Source organism: Aphidius gifuensis, linkage group LG4, assembly GCF_014905175.1.
Source record: "Aphidius gifuensis isolate YNYX2018 linkage group LG4, ASM1490517v1, whole genome shotgun sequence".
In the NCBI taxonomy this organism is placed as follows: Eukaryota; Metazoa; Arthropoda; class Insecta; order Hymenoptera; family Braconidae; genus Aphidius; species Aphidius gifuensis.
Window position 1 is genome coordinate 16,441,310 of NC_057791.1, and position 16,792 is coordinate 16,458,101.

The 16,792-nt window shown below is 26.1% G+C and overlaps 4 protein-coding genes across 5 annotated transcripts; 1 reads left to right on the top strand and 3 right to left on the bottom strand.

The window, feature by feature from the left end:
* Positions 1 to 563: 563 nt before the first annotated feature.
* Positions 564 to 2,274, bottom strand: LOC122853976. The gene is made up of 4 exons (XM_044154386.1): positions 2,159 to 2,274; positions 1,777 to 2,032; positions 1,258 to 1,679; positions 564 to 1,152 (listed from the first exon to the last, which is right to left on the bottom strand). Exons 1-4 carry the CDS (start codon positions 2,219 to 2,221, stop codon positions 658 to 660), a joined length of 1,236 nt encoding a protein of 411 aa, XP_044010321.1. The 5' UTR covers positions 2,222 to 2,274; the 3' UTR covers positions 564 to 657.
* An 840-nt stretch (positions 2,275 to 3,114) lies between these two features.
* LOC122853977 (ATP-binding cassette sub-family A member 17-like) lies at positions 3,115 to 7,650 on the bottom strand. Its single transcript, XM_044154387.1, has 5 exons — positions 7,387 to 7,650; positions 7,076 to 7,316; positions 5,167 to 6,743; positions 4,617 to 4,869; positions 3,115 to 4,571 (listed from the first exon to the last, which is right to left on the bottom strand). Exons 1-5 carry the CDS (start codon positions 7,648 to 7,650, stop codon positions 3,115 to 3,117), a joined length of 3,792 nt encoding a protein of 1,263 aa, XP_044010322.1.
* A 2,067-nt stretch (positions 7,651 to 9,717) lies between these two features.
* Positions 9,718 to 11,615, bottom strand: LOC122855287 (eukaryotic translation initiation factor 3 subunit M). The gene is made up of 3 exons (XM_044156535.1): positions 11,481 to 11,615; positions 10,359 to 11,265; positions 9,718 to 10,109 (listed from the first exon to the last, which is right to left on the bottom strand). The coding sequence occupies exons 1-3, from the start codon at positions 11,523 to 11,525 to the stop codon at positions 9,886 to 9,888; spliced, it is 1,176 nt and encodes a 391-aa protein (XP_044012470.1). The 5' UTR covers positions 11,526 to 11,615; the 3' UTR covers positions 9,718 to 9,885.
* Positions 11,616 to 12,080: 465 nt separating this feature from the next.
* LOC122855288 (protein CASC3-like) lies at positions 12,081 to 16,576 on the top strand. Of its 2 annotated transcripts, XM_044156536.1 has the most exons (5): positions 12,081 to 12,482; positions 12,960 to 13,459; positions 13,539 to 14,704; positions 14,833 to 14,865; positions 14,986 to 16,575. In XM_044156536.1, exons 1-5 carry the CDS (start codon positions 12,384 to 12,386, stop codon positions 16,155 to 16,157), a joined length of 2,970 nt encoding a protein of 989 aa, XP_044012471.1. In that variant the 5' UTR covers positions 12,081 to 12,383; the 3' UTR covers positions 16,158 to 16,575. The 2 variants fall into 2 exon arrangements, with proteins under 2 accessions (XP_044012471.1, XP_044012472.1); XM_044156537.1 differs by lacking the exon at positions 14,833 to 14,865 and having other exon boundaries at positions 12,085 to 12,482; positions 14,986 to 16,576.
* Positions 16,577 to 16,792: the final 216 nt, after the last annotated feature.

Here is a 16,792-nt window from a genome sequence, read left to right on the forward strand (position 1 = left end):
TATCCAAGGTACCAAGAATATCATGAAAAAAATTGTTTTATTTTTTTTTATATATATTTATCAATTTGTCAATATCATTTATCAATTGATACAAAAAATAAAATAATATTTTTCATTGAGAGAAATAAATATATTATATAAATTAAAAAAATATAATGATAATATGACTATACAATATAATATAATTTTCTTTTTTTTAAGTTTAGGGAGGGAGGGGCTTCGCCTGAAATAAGAACAAAAAAGACAATAGACAATCCTGAAATAAAATATAAATAATTAACAATATTTTATCAGTCAACTATTCCATGAAAGAAAAAATAAAAATAATATCATAAAAGCGAAAATAATAAAAAATCACCCCAAGAAAAAAAAAGTTAACACATTGAAATTGAAAGATAAATTATTATGTTTATTAAATTATTATATAATTAACCTTTATAATTTGAACCATGTATAAATATGGTCATTCAATTTTAATATTAAAGAAATTCATGATTATTAACTTGTATCAACAAATATGGTTTTACAATATTTTTTTTCAACAAAATTAAACCATTTGTTCATGAAAAACTACACACATATTATGTGTTACTCGTTTTCAGTATTCCAGATGCTTGATATACAGAGAAACATGGCTTTTTTTTTCTGTATATGGAATTATAATTCATCCCCATGACAAGTAAATAAGGATAAATTTGTTTTACCACATTTTTTTAATTCATCAATTTCTTTTTGAACTTCATCAGTTACCTTGGAATAATTAACAAATAAATGAAGTATATTTGGTAAGTTTTTAACAAGTGTAATTACTCCTCTATTAGTGACGTTAACGCAATTTGATAAATCCAAGTATATTATTTTCTCGTTGGAAAGACATTCAAGTGATTGATCAGTGATGAATTTATTTGCTGATTCTTTGGTAAATAAGTGAAGACCAAAGTATCTCAATTGTTCTGCATTATTAAGTACTTTTATACCAGCATCAGTAATATATGAACCCCTCAAAAATAATGTGTTTATTTTTTTAGCATTATTGATAAGATTTTTCAAGAATTCATCTGTAATACCATGATCTAAACGAACAAATAACTTTTCAATGTTTTTCATCTTCAAAATTGTGCTCATTAAAATTTTAGTGGATGGAGAAAATACCTGAAAGATAAATAATTTATAATTATTTATTGCGAATTAAAAAAATTAAAAATAATAATAATATATTTCTTTGATTGTAATTATAGTTGTAAGATGTATACTTACTGGAACTGATGAATCTGGTGAGTAAAGTTGATTTTCCTCTGATTCAATTAAAAAAATTTTCAAGGTTTCACAAACTTGTTCTAATGACTTAGCCAAAGTCATTGGTACAGTTGAAGTTACAAATTTCAATCGAATTTCCAGTGATTCAAGATGAGGCATATTGGAAAAACAATTATCAAAATCTTTATCCTCCACTTCATAAAAAGTCAATTCCAGTACTTGGAGATTTGGACAATTAGAATTAATCAATGGCATCATGGAGGAAGGACAATCCATAAAATTAGAAATGGATAATTTTGTCAAATTACTTCTACAGAGATTGATCATGTATCTTAAATCATCAGGGTTAGTATCACATAAATGAGTAAAATGATATTCAGTAAAGTTTGAATCAACAAACGCATTTGCCCAACCCTTGGCAACTGAAAAAATAAATAAATAAAAATTATGATTATTTAATTATGGTTTTTTTTTTTTTTTTATCAATTTTAAATTATACTATTAATCTGATTATATTACTTCTTTCAAGTTCTGGTTGAGTACCAAATATTGACCGCATGTGCTTCATGCGTGTCTCACGCTCTTTTAATTTTTTTTCATCAACCTCGATTATTTTTATTTCGGAGTCTTTTTTCATCTGAAGAACAGAACTTTTATCATCATCATCACTATCGTCGATATTATCACTTGTGAATTCATATTCAGTTGTTATGGGTGATACAGCACGTGCACTACGTTCAAGCCCACGTGCACTCACTTCAGTTGCTGTTTCAACCTATAAAATAGAATAATTTATTATTTAATTTAATTAAAAACTGAGAATTTATCTGGCATGTTAATAAATTCATCAGGTATTTAATTATAATGATTAATGAAAAACATGATGTAGTTAAATACTTACTTCTTGCTGCATGGTTGACATGGATTTATCAACCGATTGAGTATTAATTGCACCTGTCTCCATATTAATATGAGGTTAATTCTTATTTTAATATAATGATAAATGGCATGTGTTTGCTACCGAAGCCAAGACGAATCTGACGAAAAGAACGAAAAGAACCAACAGAACAGAAAAAAACGTGTACCATGTGCATAGCTTGGTCAGCTTTACAAAGGCCAAGGAGGGGGAGAGTTTTCAGATATGCCAAGTTATGTATACATATATATAATTTCTGATTTTAAATATATAGGTATTTATATCTTATATGTAGTGTAATAAACATGAATAATTATATACCACATTAATTATAAAAATATACTAAACGTATTTTATCAATTTCTAAATTCTCATTATCAAATTCCTGATATTTTCATTTTTCGTCATAATTTACTGATACAGTAATTTGTAAAACAAAATTAAACTAAATTTGTTAATAATATAATAATTATAAATAAGGATAAATTTGTTTTACCACATTTTTTTAATTCATCAATTTCTTTGCAAATTTTACTAGTTACCTTTGAATTATCAAAATACAAATAAACTATATTTGGTAATTTTGTAACAAGTGTAATTGCTGCACTATTAGTGACGTTAACGCAATTTGATAAATTCAAGTATATCATTTTCTCGTTGAATAGACATTTAAGTAATTGATCAGTGATTAATTTATTTGCTGATTTTTTGGTAAATAAGGCAAGACTAAAGTATATTCCAATTGTTCTGCACTATTTACTGCTTTTACCAGCATCAGTAATATATTATGTACCCTGTAAAATAATTCCTAAATAAAAATTACATAAATTTGTACATAAATTTTTTACATATAAACTCTAATTAAAAAGAAAAAAAAATAAATGAAAAAAAAAATATTAATATACATATATTCAAGTCATTTATTAATTTTTTCTTTTGTTTTAAGGAAGATTTTCATGATGATGATTCTCAGCTCTAGCAAACTGGATGAAAAGTTGCTCAAGTGTTGATGAAAGTACTGTAAAATCTTCAATACATTTATAATTATTTTTCAATGTATTCATCATACCATACATCACTGTCCAGGTTGCACAAGGATCAGTAACATGATACCCAAGAAAACCACTATTTTCATCCATTTTTTGACAAATGATAGTTGACTCAATGGTGAATTTAATTTGTTGCACATCTTCAGCTGTTGAAACATGTGATATTTTAATATGAATATTATAACCAGCACCAAAACGTTGTTTTAATTCTTGAACTGCACCAACACAAACTAGCTTTCCATTCACCATGATGACCAATCGATTACAGAGAATTTCACATTCTTCCATACTGTGAGAAGTAAGAATCATTGACTGGCCAGAATTTTGACAATAATTTAAAGTTCTCCAGAGTGATCTTCTTGCTGCTGGATCAACTCCAGTTGTTGGTTCATCCATCAATATCAATGACGGCCTACCAATCAATGCCAAAGCAATATTTAATCTTCTCTTATTTCCACCACTGTATGTATGACTTGGACGTGAAGCACAAGCACCTAAATTTAATTGTTTTATCCATCCTTCAACTGATAATTTTATTTGTGACTCTGGGATTCCTCTTAGTCTTGCAAATAAATACAAATGATCCCAGGCATTTAATGGCTCTATAAGAGCATCATGCTGTGGACAATATCCCATTTGAGATAAATATTTTCGATGATTTTCATGCATACCAGTTTGTTTTAGGTACATCATACCATGATGAGGACTTTCTTCACCAGTTAACATTTTAAAAGTTGTACTTTTACCAGCACCATTTACTCCAAGAAGACCAAAACATTCTCTTGTCTTTACACGAAAACTAATTCCTTTAACAGCTTGTAAATTACCATAATTTTTTTTCAATTCATGAGCCAAGAAAACATTTTCATTATCTTCATCATCATCAGCTATTTTAGTAAGATGTTTTTCAATTCTTTCACTCACAATAGCTGTTTCTTTTTGTACCAATTCATCAGTTTCAATTGTACTTATGCTCAAATTATTCTTTCTAATTTTTCTGATAATTTTTGTTATTAATTTTTGCTCGACAATGATCATAATAGCAATAAATATTATCAATGATATTACAAAGATAATTAAACAATATGGCAGTGACAATAGTTGTCCATATTTTTTAAAGCTCCAATATGGTTCTATAATTCGATCATTTGGATTAATAAGATAGATTGCATTGTTGTAAATGATCCAATGAAAATGAATAATTGAATAGCAAAAATTAACTTGTGGAATTAGTAAAAATATATTAGCTAGTATTAAAACACTTGGTACAGGTTGGTTCTTATCTTGGTATTCTTTGTATAGTAAACCATAAAAAATTTCACAAAGCAGAGAGATACCCAAAGGCAATACTATTAAAAAAAATTTTGATGCAAGTTTAGAAATTTTAAATAAACTTACAACGTAAACTGATGGTAAACCAGTTATTCCAAATGCCAAGAAGAGTAACAGAAGAACTGGAATATTTTCGAAATTATACAATTGTGTATTTAAAATATTATCAACTAATATTAATGATGTCAATAGTAATAAAATGGTAATTGTATAATGAACAAAATCAACAATAAACATAGTTGCCCAGTATAAAATTTTTGAAGCTCCAGTCATGTCTTGGAGTAGCTTGATGCCAGTTGTTCGTTCACCAAGTGGCTCAGTTACATAAAAAGACAAAAATATAATCGTCAATATTATCATAAATTCTAAAATAGCAATTTTTCTAATGTAGCTTATTCTTTCTTCGTTCCTATGTTGAGCTTTTTTAATTGCTAATGCAACAATATCACTTTTATCAGCTCGAATATTTAAATCTGAATTATTACTATATATTTTTAATAAAGTATTGTAAATGCCATTTATAATTTTAAAATATTCATCACTTTCATTATTTAAATAAAATAATTGATTAATATTAAATGTTCTATTTGATTTATGAAATTTAGCAGTAACAATCATTTCTTTGTCAGATATTCTTTTTGTAATATGTTCATTTGATATTAATTTATCTTCAGTGTCTTTCCATTTTTTGTAAAATAAAATTGATTGATTATTTAGAGACAAATTTGTCGTGTCAATTGGTTCAGATGATTCCAGTAAATATAACAACATTGATGCTGTTATGAGACAAGGAAGAATGAGACGAAGAATAAAACTCCATGGATTTTTCATTGCATATGCATATTTCTTCATTAAATATCCCCAAAAAGTTTGCATGAAGTAATCAAGTCCTGTAGTTTTATCAAACAGTTTTGAGTCGTTATTAATTTCATTGTTTTTTTCATCAATATTATCATCATGTTCATTAGTAACTTTAACAAAAACTTGTTCCAAACTTATTATTGACGCACTTATACCAGTAATTCCTAAATGTTTTTTTGTATTTTCTAGTTTATCTAACACTTCAGGAAGTGACTGAGTGTTGGGAATTGCTAAAACAATTGTGTTATTTCGTTGATTTAAAATTTTAACATTGTCACAAATTGATTCAAGTATCTTGGACGTATCGCAATCAGGTTCAAGTGAAAGACTAACTTCTACTTGATTATTTCCATGATATTTTTTCAAGAACATAGAACTTCCATAGCTACTAAGTCTACCTGAATGCATTATGGCAATTCTATCACCAAGAATATCTGCCTCTTCCATATCATGTGTACTAATTAATATTGTCTTGTCACTTTTTAATGCTAAAATAATATCCCAAACTTCACGTTTACTTTCAGCATCTAGTCCTGATGTTGGTTCATCAAAAATTAATACATTTGCATCACCAATCACAGCCATTGCCAAACACAAACGTCTCTTTTGTCCACCAGATAATTGATCTGGTATGCAATTTTTTTTATCTTGTAAATTAACTTTTGATATTAAATTATCAACATCATCTTTAATTTGTGCTGGAGTTTTATTTTTACCTCGTAGCTTAGCAAAAAATAAAACTTGTTGATAAACATTTAAATCTGGAACTGTTATATTAACTTGAGGACAAAGACCAACATTATCATTAATAACATTATCATCTAGAATATTTTTTCCATTAATTATAACAACTCCATTTGATGATTCAATTAATCCTGATAGTATTGACATCATTGTTGTTTTACCAGCTCCATTGTGACCAAGTAATGCTGTTATTTCACCATGATAAAAATCCATTGACACTCCTTTTAATGCATGAAATTCATTTTTTCTAATTAACCCTGTATTATAATTTTTTTCAAGGCCTCTAATTTGTACTCCTGCTACAAGACTACCAGCAGGAATTTTTTCAAAATCTTCATTCTGTTCAAGTTCATCAGAGTCCAGTTGAATTTGACTATTTTCTGTTTTATTTTTATTTAAAAACCATCCAAATGGATGACATTTTACACCATATTTATCTGGTAAAATTGCATGAATGTATAGTGCCATGAAAAAATGAAACATTGCTGCGAATATTGACAGTATCATTATCATACCAATTGATGCTTCAAATGGCTTTCTATCAAATTCAATTAAAAACATATTTGTAAAGCCAATTCCAACCCCTGTAAATAAATATAAATTGTCAAAGAAAAAATAATAAAAATGCTACTTTTATCAGTAAATTTATAATTACCTTGAACTTCATGATATTTAATTTCATCAAAAATTTCTTCAATTAAAAAATTTGGAATAAATAGCCCCAGATATATGTCGAAACGATTAGTATCTATATTTTTATTAGACATAAATTTTACCACTAATTTAAATATGTATGTAACACTGATGATTCCCAATGAGACACTCACTCCATTCCATGCTATAAAAATAAATACAATTAACAATAGTATTTTTAATCGAAAAAATTAAAACGTAATAATTTTTTTATCAAACATACCTTCATTGAAATAAGATGCTACATGATATCCAAAACAAAAAAGATGTATGACATGTAATAGTAATAGTAAAATCACAACAATTGTATTTCCATTTGTTAGAAATAAATGTACATCAGATACCCATGAATATTTAAGCAACAATACAATTGTCACCACCAATGGCATGTTCCAAATGACACCAGTGACAAGCCAACTCAATAAATTCAACCAATTATCAACTCCATTCAATGACATCAATACCTAAACATATATAAAAATAATATTATTTATTTATTTTAAATAAATGTGTTATGTTTTTTTTATTACTCACATTTGATCCACTTGTTTTTTCTTTTACTATATATGTCATTTCAACTAAATATGTAATTAAAATTACAAGCAAAGTAACAGTTGAATAACTCCATGACATTGATTGAAGATAAATAAATTTAAAACGATCAAAATATGAATATTCTTTAGTTGAAAATTCAGGCTCATCAATAATGCTTGTATTTGTTTGAAGTTTAATATAAGATTTATCAATACAAGATTGAATTAAATTAATTACACTTGAATCAATTTCATTGGGTTGCATTGATAGTACAAATATATCATATTGTAATCCATTTTTAAATATTTTATTTGTGTCATTTGATTTATCATCTTCAAATAGAATATTAACAGAAGATATATTTTTATTAAAATAACTATGAATTTTTAAGTCAATAAATTTAGAAAATGAACAGCGTTCAAATAAGGTCATTAATCTTTTTGTATCATCAATTTTTGGTGAATAACGAATGTGTATTGTTTCTTTACGTTCTGCAGAATCCAAAAAACAATCTATACTTTTATCATTTTCCAAATCAAGATGTTCAAGTGAACATTCATTATATAATTCCAATAATGTATCATCTATAGTATCTTCATATTTTAAAAGAAGTTTATCATTTATAAATTTTAAAATACATTTTTTATCATCACTAGTTATATTATTATTATTTATTACGTTATTAATTGGACATTGTTTGAGTATTTTTAAACTTTTATATTCATAATATTTTGATTGAAGTGTATAGAGTCTTGACATTACTTCTGGACGTTTATTCCAATCCATTTCAATAAAACTAAAATTTGATTTGTACAATGATAATGAATTTTTTAATACTTGAAGTGTTTCATGATGGAAGTACATAAATATTGCTATTGTTAATAACATTTGAATGCATATAGAAAATATCCAATTTTTCTTACGAACATGATAATTTTTCCATAATAGAATTGAAAATTTTTGTAACGTAATATTCATTTTTTATTTATTGTTTTGTATAAATTTCAGCTCCAGGTAATTTAATATTTTTTGTCAATTTATAACTGTTGATTTTCTATAAAAAAAAAAAGATAAACAATAATTTTATTAAGTGTTAATAATTGATTTATACAATTGTGTAAACGTGTCACAACAATTGAAAAATAATATTTACATGCCTCCTGTTGCTTGGCCACGTTGCATGACTCATTTGAAATAGTTTAAACAAAAAAAAAAATAAACAAAATTTTATACAGCTTATATTGTGTAGAAATATTATTAAAAATTTTAAATGTAAATTTTTTTTTACTATTTAAATGAAGTACTTTGATATAAAAATAATTTTATTTCTAGTTAAAAATTATGAAGAAATTTACCTTTTTGTTTATTAAATTTACAATTTTAATTTTTTAAGTTTTAATAGATCACTGTAAAAATATATACAGGTGTTATTAATTAAAAAAGTCACTGTATCAATTGTACTGAATTTTTAAAATTAACTATCAACACTGACACTGCCACTGACAAACTAAAAAAGAAAAAAATTATAAACCATGTAAGCAAGTTGAGCTTCGATTATTATTATCATTTTATTATTGGTATTAGAAAAGTCATTGGTGACGAAAAAGAAAAAAAAAATAAAACAAAAATTCTTAATCACCAGTCACGTTTCTTATCGTCAAATTACTCATCCCTATTTTTAACAAAAGAAAAAAAAAAAAACCTATTTTTGTCTTATATCAACTGTGTTTCAAAATTAATAATAATTATTATTTGAAATATATATTTTTTTTATTTTCTCATACATAAAAATAGGCATTATAATATTCAAAAAAAAAGAAAAAAAAATTATCCTCTGGATAAACAAAATAAAAGTATATTAATAATAAAAATAAAAGTGGAAAATATTTGCCAACAGGAGGATAGAAAAATAGTTGAATAATTCGAAAAAATAAAAAAGTTAAATTAAATTTCGATGGAAAAGTAATAATAGTTAATTAATTAATTAAAAATATTGATGATTTATTTAATTATTAAAATTTTTATTATGTAAATGCATATTATACAAATGAATTTAGTTTTGTAAATTATTAGTTACCTTGTTCGAGTCCATTTCCATCATGATGCTCTTTTTCAACAACTAGGACAATATTTTTTTCGCAGAATATTAAATATAAACATCATCAACAAACATAATTTTCATATCAATTGGAAAATAAATTAAAATCTGTAATTATAAATCATTTTTTAAATTAATTTTTCTCACTAAAACAATAAAATTAATTGTACTTATCAAAAATATTTATGGTAAATATAAAAATTAATAAAAAATTGAAAATATTAAATTGAATATTGTTTTAAGATTCAGTATAGAATCAATTTATTTTTTATAGTATTGAAAAGTTCATTATACATGACATGATAAATTTAGTTTAAAAAAAAAAATTATTACTAATTCTTTTTTTCATATGGAAAAAGTAATATGATAAAAAAAAAAAAAAAAAACAAACAATTAAATGTTTAATGGGCTTTTGATGTTTTAGCCTTGGCAGCAAGTTCCATTTGTGCAGTAGCAACTGTTTTCATACCATCTTGGACACTAGACAAGTTAGTTTTCCAAGCAGCAAGTAAATCACGTAGTTGCATCCATTGTGGTCTACCAAATGTTCTATGCATTGTGTTTGAAATCAAAACTTTACGTCCTGATTGATCCATACGTGCACGTACAAGTTTTGTCTTTAAGACTGTTAAAAAACAAACAAAAAATATTATTACATTGTTATTAACAAACAAAATTTTATTTATCAAATAAACATTTTAATTATGTCGAATACTTCGATAACTCGAATGACATTGATAGCCAATCGAGCCAGTATAGGTTCATTTAATTTTCCCTGATGATAATTATCCAAGATTATCAACAAAAAATCAAGCAATAAATTAAATAACATCAGGGCTTAATATATAATCAACAAACAAATAAATAAAATTACCATCAATGATGAAACTTTCAACATCTTCTTCAGCAATTTGTAGTTCATTTTGTATTGTCTCAAATGACATTTCAGGATGTGTTTCAGCAAGTTGCATGAATGTCAATAATCGCATTTTTTTCATGTTTTGTTCATGATTTAATCCAATATGTGTTTCAACAAAATCTTTATGATTTTTATAAAATGTAATGTATGCTGGTAATTTTTCTTGAACAAATATAAATAGCAAATCATGAATAAGTTCACCTTCTAAAAATTTAACTGGTTTTAAAGCAAGTAATGGATCCAATAAAAATGTATTTGGATCAGCAAGAGCAGCTTGAATACAATGTTGTGCATCTTGACGTGCTTCTGATGCATTTTCAGCAGTATATGTACCAAGTAGCTCAACCATAACTGCTGCAGCTTGATCACCTTTTTTACAACTCAATAATATTTCATGTAATAAACGTAATAGCTTTTGCATTTGTTCATTATTTGGTGGAAATGCCTTAAATTGTTCTTTAAGATCTTCAACACCACTGTATACAGCTTGAACTTGATCAACATTACGTGCAATTTGTACCAAATTATAATAAACATGATATCTCATTGGTGATTTTTCTTCTAATGATTGAAATAATAACCACAATGCTTTTAAACATACTGAACCTAATGTAAGTCCAGTTGCTTTTTTAAGCTTTTCACAAAATGCTAGGATTAAATTTTCAGCACGTTCAACTGGTATATGAATCAGTATTGATACAATGTTATTTAAAATATTTTCAATGTCTTTTTCGTCACCTTCCTTAAAACAGGCATCACAGACGCCAATGATTTTATGTAAATCATCTTCAATACCTCTTGGTGATTTTTCATCACTTATTTCTGCACCGAGACCCTTGAAGAAAATACGTAGTTCTTGCGCCTGTATTATTTAAACAAATAAAATTAATTAATATTTTAATAACAATAAAAATTTATGCATTAATCAAGTTTTGTGTTGATTAATTTTAGACAACATAACCTCTCAATTCAAGATGACAGTGAGTGTGTTTTGTTGTACATTACAAAAACAATTTACATGACTAATTTATATGTAAATTGCTAGTATTGATTTACAATTTTTTTATAATAAATTACCTGATCTTCAGGAGCAAGATCCATAAAAACAGCCGGAACGGTCATTGTTTTAATGGATCACCGTCCACGTTGAAATTTGGAGGTTGAAATCAGACACTTTTTTTTTTTTTTTAATGTCTAGTTTGTGTCGCAAATTACCAAGAATCTGCCATTTTGTTTGTTAAAAAAAATAACCAATCAAATTTTTGGAATAATATCTGAGCGAGTTTCCATGTAAAACAACAATTAAAAAAAAATTTAATTATTGTTTTAAATTGTTGATAATAATTTTTATAAACATTTTATTTATTTATATATTTTTAAAATATAATTATTAATTTTTTTTTCTATAATTATTTATCAATTATCATCGCTAGATAATGCAGTTTTATTTCGATTGATTTGATTTCGAAATGGCGGCTTGATTATCCAGCTAAACCGGTTTTATTTATTTATAAAAAAACAAGTAAATAAATCAATACAGCTATCTATTAAATATGCCCTTAATTAAATGAAAAATAAATACAAAAATAATCTGACATTCTTGTAGTATTAACTAGTCATAAAACAAGGGCTCATATTACTTGACCTTGAAAAATGTTAATAATTTTAATCTAGGGACCTTGATTATCCCCATATGTTTATATATTTTTTGTCCCCTCCAAACCCCCCTTTGATATAAAAATTACCCCGCCTTATTTTTCACCAGAAAAATCAAACCAGAATTAAAGTGAGAGAAATAAAATTGATAGTAAAGAGAGATAACTGCTGTGTACTCTCCAAGAGACGAGTGATTTAGAATTTTCAATCAAGACGTTTGATTGGTAATAATTTAATAACAATTAAATAAACAATAGAGACAAAATAAAACAACAACAACAACAACAGTGTTTTAATTTAACAATAAACACAAGTTATTTAAAAATGTCTGATACACGTCGTCGTCGTCAATCTGAACAATCGGCTGGTTCTGATGACCTTTCTGGTTCAATTGATGAACTAAATGCATCCAAGGAAATTAAGGTAATATCTATTAATTTAATTAATCATTATTGTCATATAATTCATTGCAACGAATTTCATAATCATTGATCGTTTGCAATTTATATATAAATTCTATATATACCTACATATGTTGAAAAATTTAGTAAAAAAAAAAAAAAGATGAATTTGAGCAAAAAAAAAATGTAAAAAAATTCTGGGTCGTATTCGATCAAGTTAGTTAATGTCCGGGTGAATGTATGTATGTTTTTTTTATATTTTTTTTGTTATGAAAATTGAGGTCGTCTGTATTACGGTATCATCATGCATTTTTTATTTTTTTTTTATTTTTTATTTGCAAGTGTTGATAAACTCGTTATAATATTTTTTCTGTAAATTTATTTTTTATTTTTTTTTGTATAAAGTTTATTTCTATCTCTGAGGTTATGATTGCTGGTATATTAATTTTGCTTGGATGAAGTTTTTTATTTGTTTTAATTGGAGTATTATTATTAACAGAGTACTGAACCAGTAGTAGAAGAAGAAGAAGAAGACGATGATCAAGAAGACAAGGAAGAAGAACAAGAACAAAATGAGTCAGAGTATGATACAGCTAGTGGTAGTGATGATGAATCAGATGCTGAATCAAAAGATGGTGTAAAACGTGAGAGTGGTGATGGTCAAGAAGAGGATAAACCATCTAAAAAACTTGATAATGATAAAGTTAAAGTTGATCCTCAGTATATACCAAAACGTGGTTCATTTTATGAGCATGATTATAGAGGAGATGACGAAGAAGAAGGAGAATGCATTAAAGTTATTGTTGAGGAAGAACCAGAAGAAGAAAGAGACGCAGATGGAAAAAAAATATGGAAAGAAAAAGATGATAAATGGAGTCATGATAGATTTGATCAAAATGAACAAGCACCAAAAAGTCATGATGAACTTATTGCTGTTTATGGATATGATATTAGAAACGAGGAAGGTCCACCAAGAGCTAGAAGACGTCGTCGTTATGGGTAATAATATATTTTTTAATTAATATAAATTAATTTTTCTTGCAATTATTTAATTTATGTTTATTTATTTTTTTCTAAGACGTGGACCAAGTAAATATACTCGTCATTGGGAAGATATAGAGGCATATGGTAAACCAATGTACAATTATACATCACAAAAAACAAGACGTTCAAATAAAACTGGTGAAGAATTTCCAGCATTAAAAGGTACATCAACAACAAATGATAAAGTTGATAAACAAACAGATGAACCAGTTATATCATCAGCATGGTATAGTAATAAAAATAAACATCAAAATAAACAACAACAACCACAACAACAACAACAAATGTTTCCACCATTACAACCACAACAACAACATGAACAAAAATCAAAATTATCAGATACAAATAATTTACAAACAAATGAAAATAAAGCACCAAATGAACCAACAAATCCAGCATGGAAAAAAGATGCAAAATATACAAATGAACAATTAAGTCCAGTAAGAAATAATCATAATAATGATGGTGGTGATAAATTAAATCAACAATATATAAAACACAATAATAATAATATTAATAATATTAATAATCATGGTAATAAACGTAATCAAACACAAGAGAGTGTTAGTCTATCAGCAAATAGATCAAGAGGACGTGGTTTCAAACCAAATCCAAATAATAATTTAATTGGTAATAGAATGGAAACAACAACAAAACCAAAAGGACGTGGTAATGGTTTAATAACACAAACAAATGATAATAATAGACGTAGTAATGTCAATCAACATCATCATGATGAACAAATTGTTAATGATGTTAAACACATGAATATTAATGATGGTGTTTATCATAATCTTCATAATAATGCAAGACAAAATAAAAACTTTTATGTTCAATCTAATAATCAACAAAGACCAACTGCACCAACAATGCAACCTAGAATGCAACAGTTATCATCACAGCAACAACAACAGCAACAACAACAACAACAACCAGCTCATCAACATTCTTCTTCTCATCAACAACAACAACAACAGCCACCACAACAGCAGCAGCAACAACAACAGCCACAACAAACACAAACACAGCCACAACAGCCATTGCCTGATGTTGTTGCTAATCGTCCAAAACGTTATTCAAGTCTTCGTCAACGTCCAACAATACCAGATGGTCCTGGACAACAAGCTTATCCACAATCACATAATCAACACGCTCAACTTCCTCAACCACATACTCAGCATGGTTTTTATCCTCCTCAAGGTAAAGATTTTTTATTTTTTTTTATATTAATAATTTCATTTAATTTTATCCTATAATATTATTAACAAATTCTTGTTATTTATCTAACGAATTTTTTTTTTATTTGAAATTAACATAATGATGAGTAGCTGGAAATTCACATGGTGTTATAAAATCACAAGGTATGAATAATAAATATTTAAATATGTGTGTTTTTTTATTTTAAAAGGTTTTAATTTTGTACAGTGTTTGAAAAGTAAAAATAAAAACAATTATAATAATTTTATTATGAAATATTGCAGGTTTTCCACAAGGACATTTTGAACAAGCAACACCAGTACCAACAACAGCACCACCAATGGCTGGACAAGCTGTTATGCCATTAGCTCCAACTGGTCAACCATCTGGCTATGCACCACCAGCATTTTTAGTTCCACAACCACAATTTATACCACCACAAACAGCACCACCAAGTCTTATAAATTATGTACCAGCACCAAATGGTCCAGCATTTCCACAAAATGCTTATCCTGGATATCAGGGTTATAATCCAAGTGTACAACCACAAGGTCCACCACCACCACCAGAATTATTTCAACCACAGGGTTGTACTTATTATAGTCCAGCTCAACAATCACATCTTCATCATCACCATCATCATCATCAACAACAACAACCAGCACCAGTCAGACGACCAAAAGCAGCTATTCCAATTTTACCACCACCTGATAATTCACAAAATTATCAAACAAGCAGAGGACGTGGTCGTCCAGTTACAAATAATCCAAATAATTATCAAAATAATCCAGCTAATTCAATACAAAAATTCGATAATGATAATGATGATAAAATAATTAATGAAATCACTGATAATACTGATTTTGATTTGACAAAAAATAAAAATGAACAAGAAGTTGCAACGAAAATTGAAGAGATTAATTCAATTAAAGAAAATATTGATGAAAAAATAAATATTGTTGAAGAAAAAGATAATAAAATTGTCATAGAAAATGATATAGTTGAAGAAAAAAATTTAACAATTGATAATAAAGATGAAGAAAAAGAAATAATATCAATTGATAAAGAAAATAATGATGAAGAAGAAGAAATAATATCAATTGATAAAGAAAAAGATATTAATGAAGAAAAAAAAATAACTGTTGATGAATTAAAACCTGAATTAATAACAGAAATAAAAAATAATGTTGATGAAGAAATTGTAGCTGATGAAAATAAAATTAAATCTGATGATATTTTAGATAATAAAATAATTGAAGTTAAAAAAACAGTTGATGCTGTTGATAATGCATCATTAAATGATGATAATAATGATGCTGAAAATGAAATAAATAAATCAACAATAAATATTGTTGATAAATTGAATAACGATGTTTCGAATAACAATGATATTGAATTTAAAAAAATTGATGAAGTTGTTAATGATAATCATGTTTTGGAAAAAGCAGCAGCTTAAAATTTTGGTAAGAAAAATTTATACATATATAAATATCAATCAATATTGAACATATATTTCATATATATTTTTTTTTATAAAATTATTAATTAATAGTTACGTTAATCATTAAATGTAAAGCAACATTTTTCATAGGGGATTTAAAAATATATTTTTTTTCTTTTTGTTTTTTTTTTTTCTCTTCGTGAATTTCGATATTTAGTTGAATTAAATAATTATCAAGTGGAGGATATTAAAAATAGCTCCATTGTAGGAAAAATAATAATACGCTTTAATTATTTTTCATGTTTTAGTAATATTTTCGAAAAAAAATGCGAAAGAAAAAATCGAAACGAATTGTAGATGAATTATTGGAAAAAGAAAAATTTTAAATTTTTATTAGTATCATTCATTGTTGAACGAAAAAAAAAAAAAAAAATTATAAATGTAATAATTAAAAAAAGAAATAGTTTAGTTTTTTCTTCTGATAAAAAATAATTGAAATTAAATAAAATTTAATTTATCAATTTAGTATCGATAATTAAAAAATACATACTTCAAAAATTATAAATAAAATATTTGCTTGCAATTTAAAATATATATAATTAAGACAAATCTTGCCGATAGATATTTTTCTGCAATCTAAAAACAATTGT

What these genes read in the sequence shown, in the direction of transcription:
- LOC122855287 (XM_044156535.1), bottom strand. Translation starts at nt 11,525, where the DNA reads ATGACCGTTCCGGCTGTTTTTATGGATCTTGCTCCTGAAGATCAG. An exon ending in ATCTTGCTCCTGAAGATCAG is followed by an intron (nt 11,266 to 11,480) that starts GTAATTTATTAT and finishes TAAATAATACAG; the next exon opens with GCGCAAGAACTACGTATTTT. An exon ending in TGAAAGTTTCATCATTGATG is followed by an intron (nt 10,110 to 10,358) that starts GTAATTTTATTT and finishes GTTTTTTAACAG; the next exon opens with TCTTAAAGACAAAACTTGTA.
- LOC122853977 (XM_044154387.1), bottom strand. Translation starts at nt 7,650, where the DNA reads ATGCAACCCAATGAAATTGATTCAAGTGTAATTAATTTAATTCAATCT. An exon ending in TATCTGACAAAGAAATGATT is followed by an intron (nt 4,870 to 5,166) that starts GTTACTGCTAAA and finishes TATGTAACTGAG; the next exon opens with CCACTTGGTGAACGAACAAC. An exon ending in ACCATCAGTTTACGTTGTAA is followed by an intron (nt 4,572 to 4,616) that starts GTTTATTTAAAA and finishes TTTTTTTAATAG; the next exon opens with TATTGCCTTTGGGTATCTCT.
- LOC122855288 (XM_044156536.1), top strand. Translation starts at nt 12,384, where the DNA reads ATGTCTGATACACGTCGTCGTCGTCAATCTGAACAATCGGCTGGTTCT. An exon ending in AGAAGACGTCGTCGTTATGG is followed by an intron (nt 13,460 to 13,538) that starts GTAATAATATAT and finishes TTTTTTTCTAAG; the next exon opens with ACGTGGACCAAGTAAATATA. An exon ending in TGGTGTTATAAAATCACAAG is followed by an intron (nt 14,866 to 14,985) that starts GTATGAATAATA and finishes GAAATATTGCAG; the next exon opens with GTTTTCCACAAGGACATTTT.
- LOC122853976 (XM_044154386.1), bottom strand. Translation starts at nt 2,221, where the DNA reads ATGGAGACAGGTGCAATTAATACTCAATCGGTTGATAAATCCATGTCA. An exon ending in TCAACCAGAACTTGAAAGAA is followed by an intron (nt 1,680 to 1,776) that starts GTAATATAATCA and finishes TTATTTTTTCAG; the next exon opens with TTGCCAAGGGTTGGGCAAAT. An exon ending in CACCAGATTCATCAGTTCCA is followed by an intron (nt 1,153 to 1,257) that starts GTAAGTATACAT and finishes TTTATCTTTCAG; the next exon opens with GTATTTTCTCCATCCACTAA.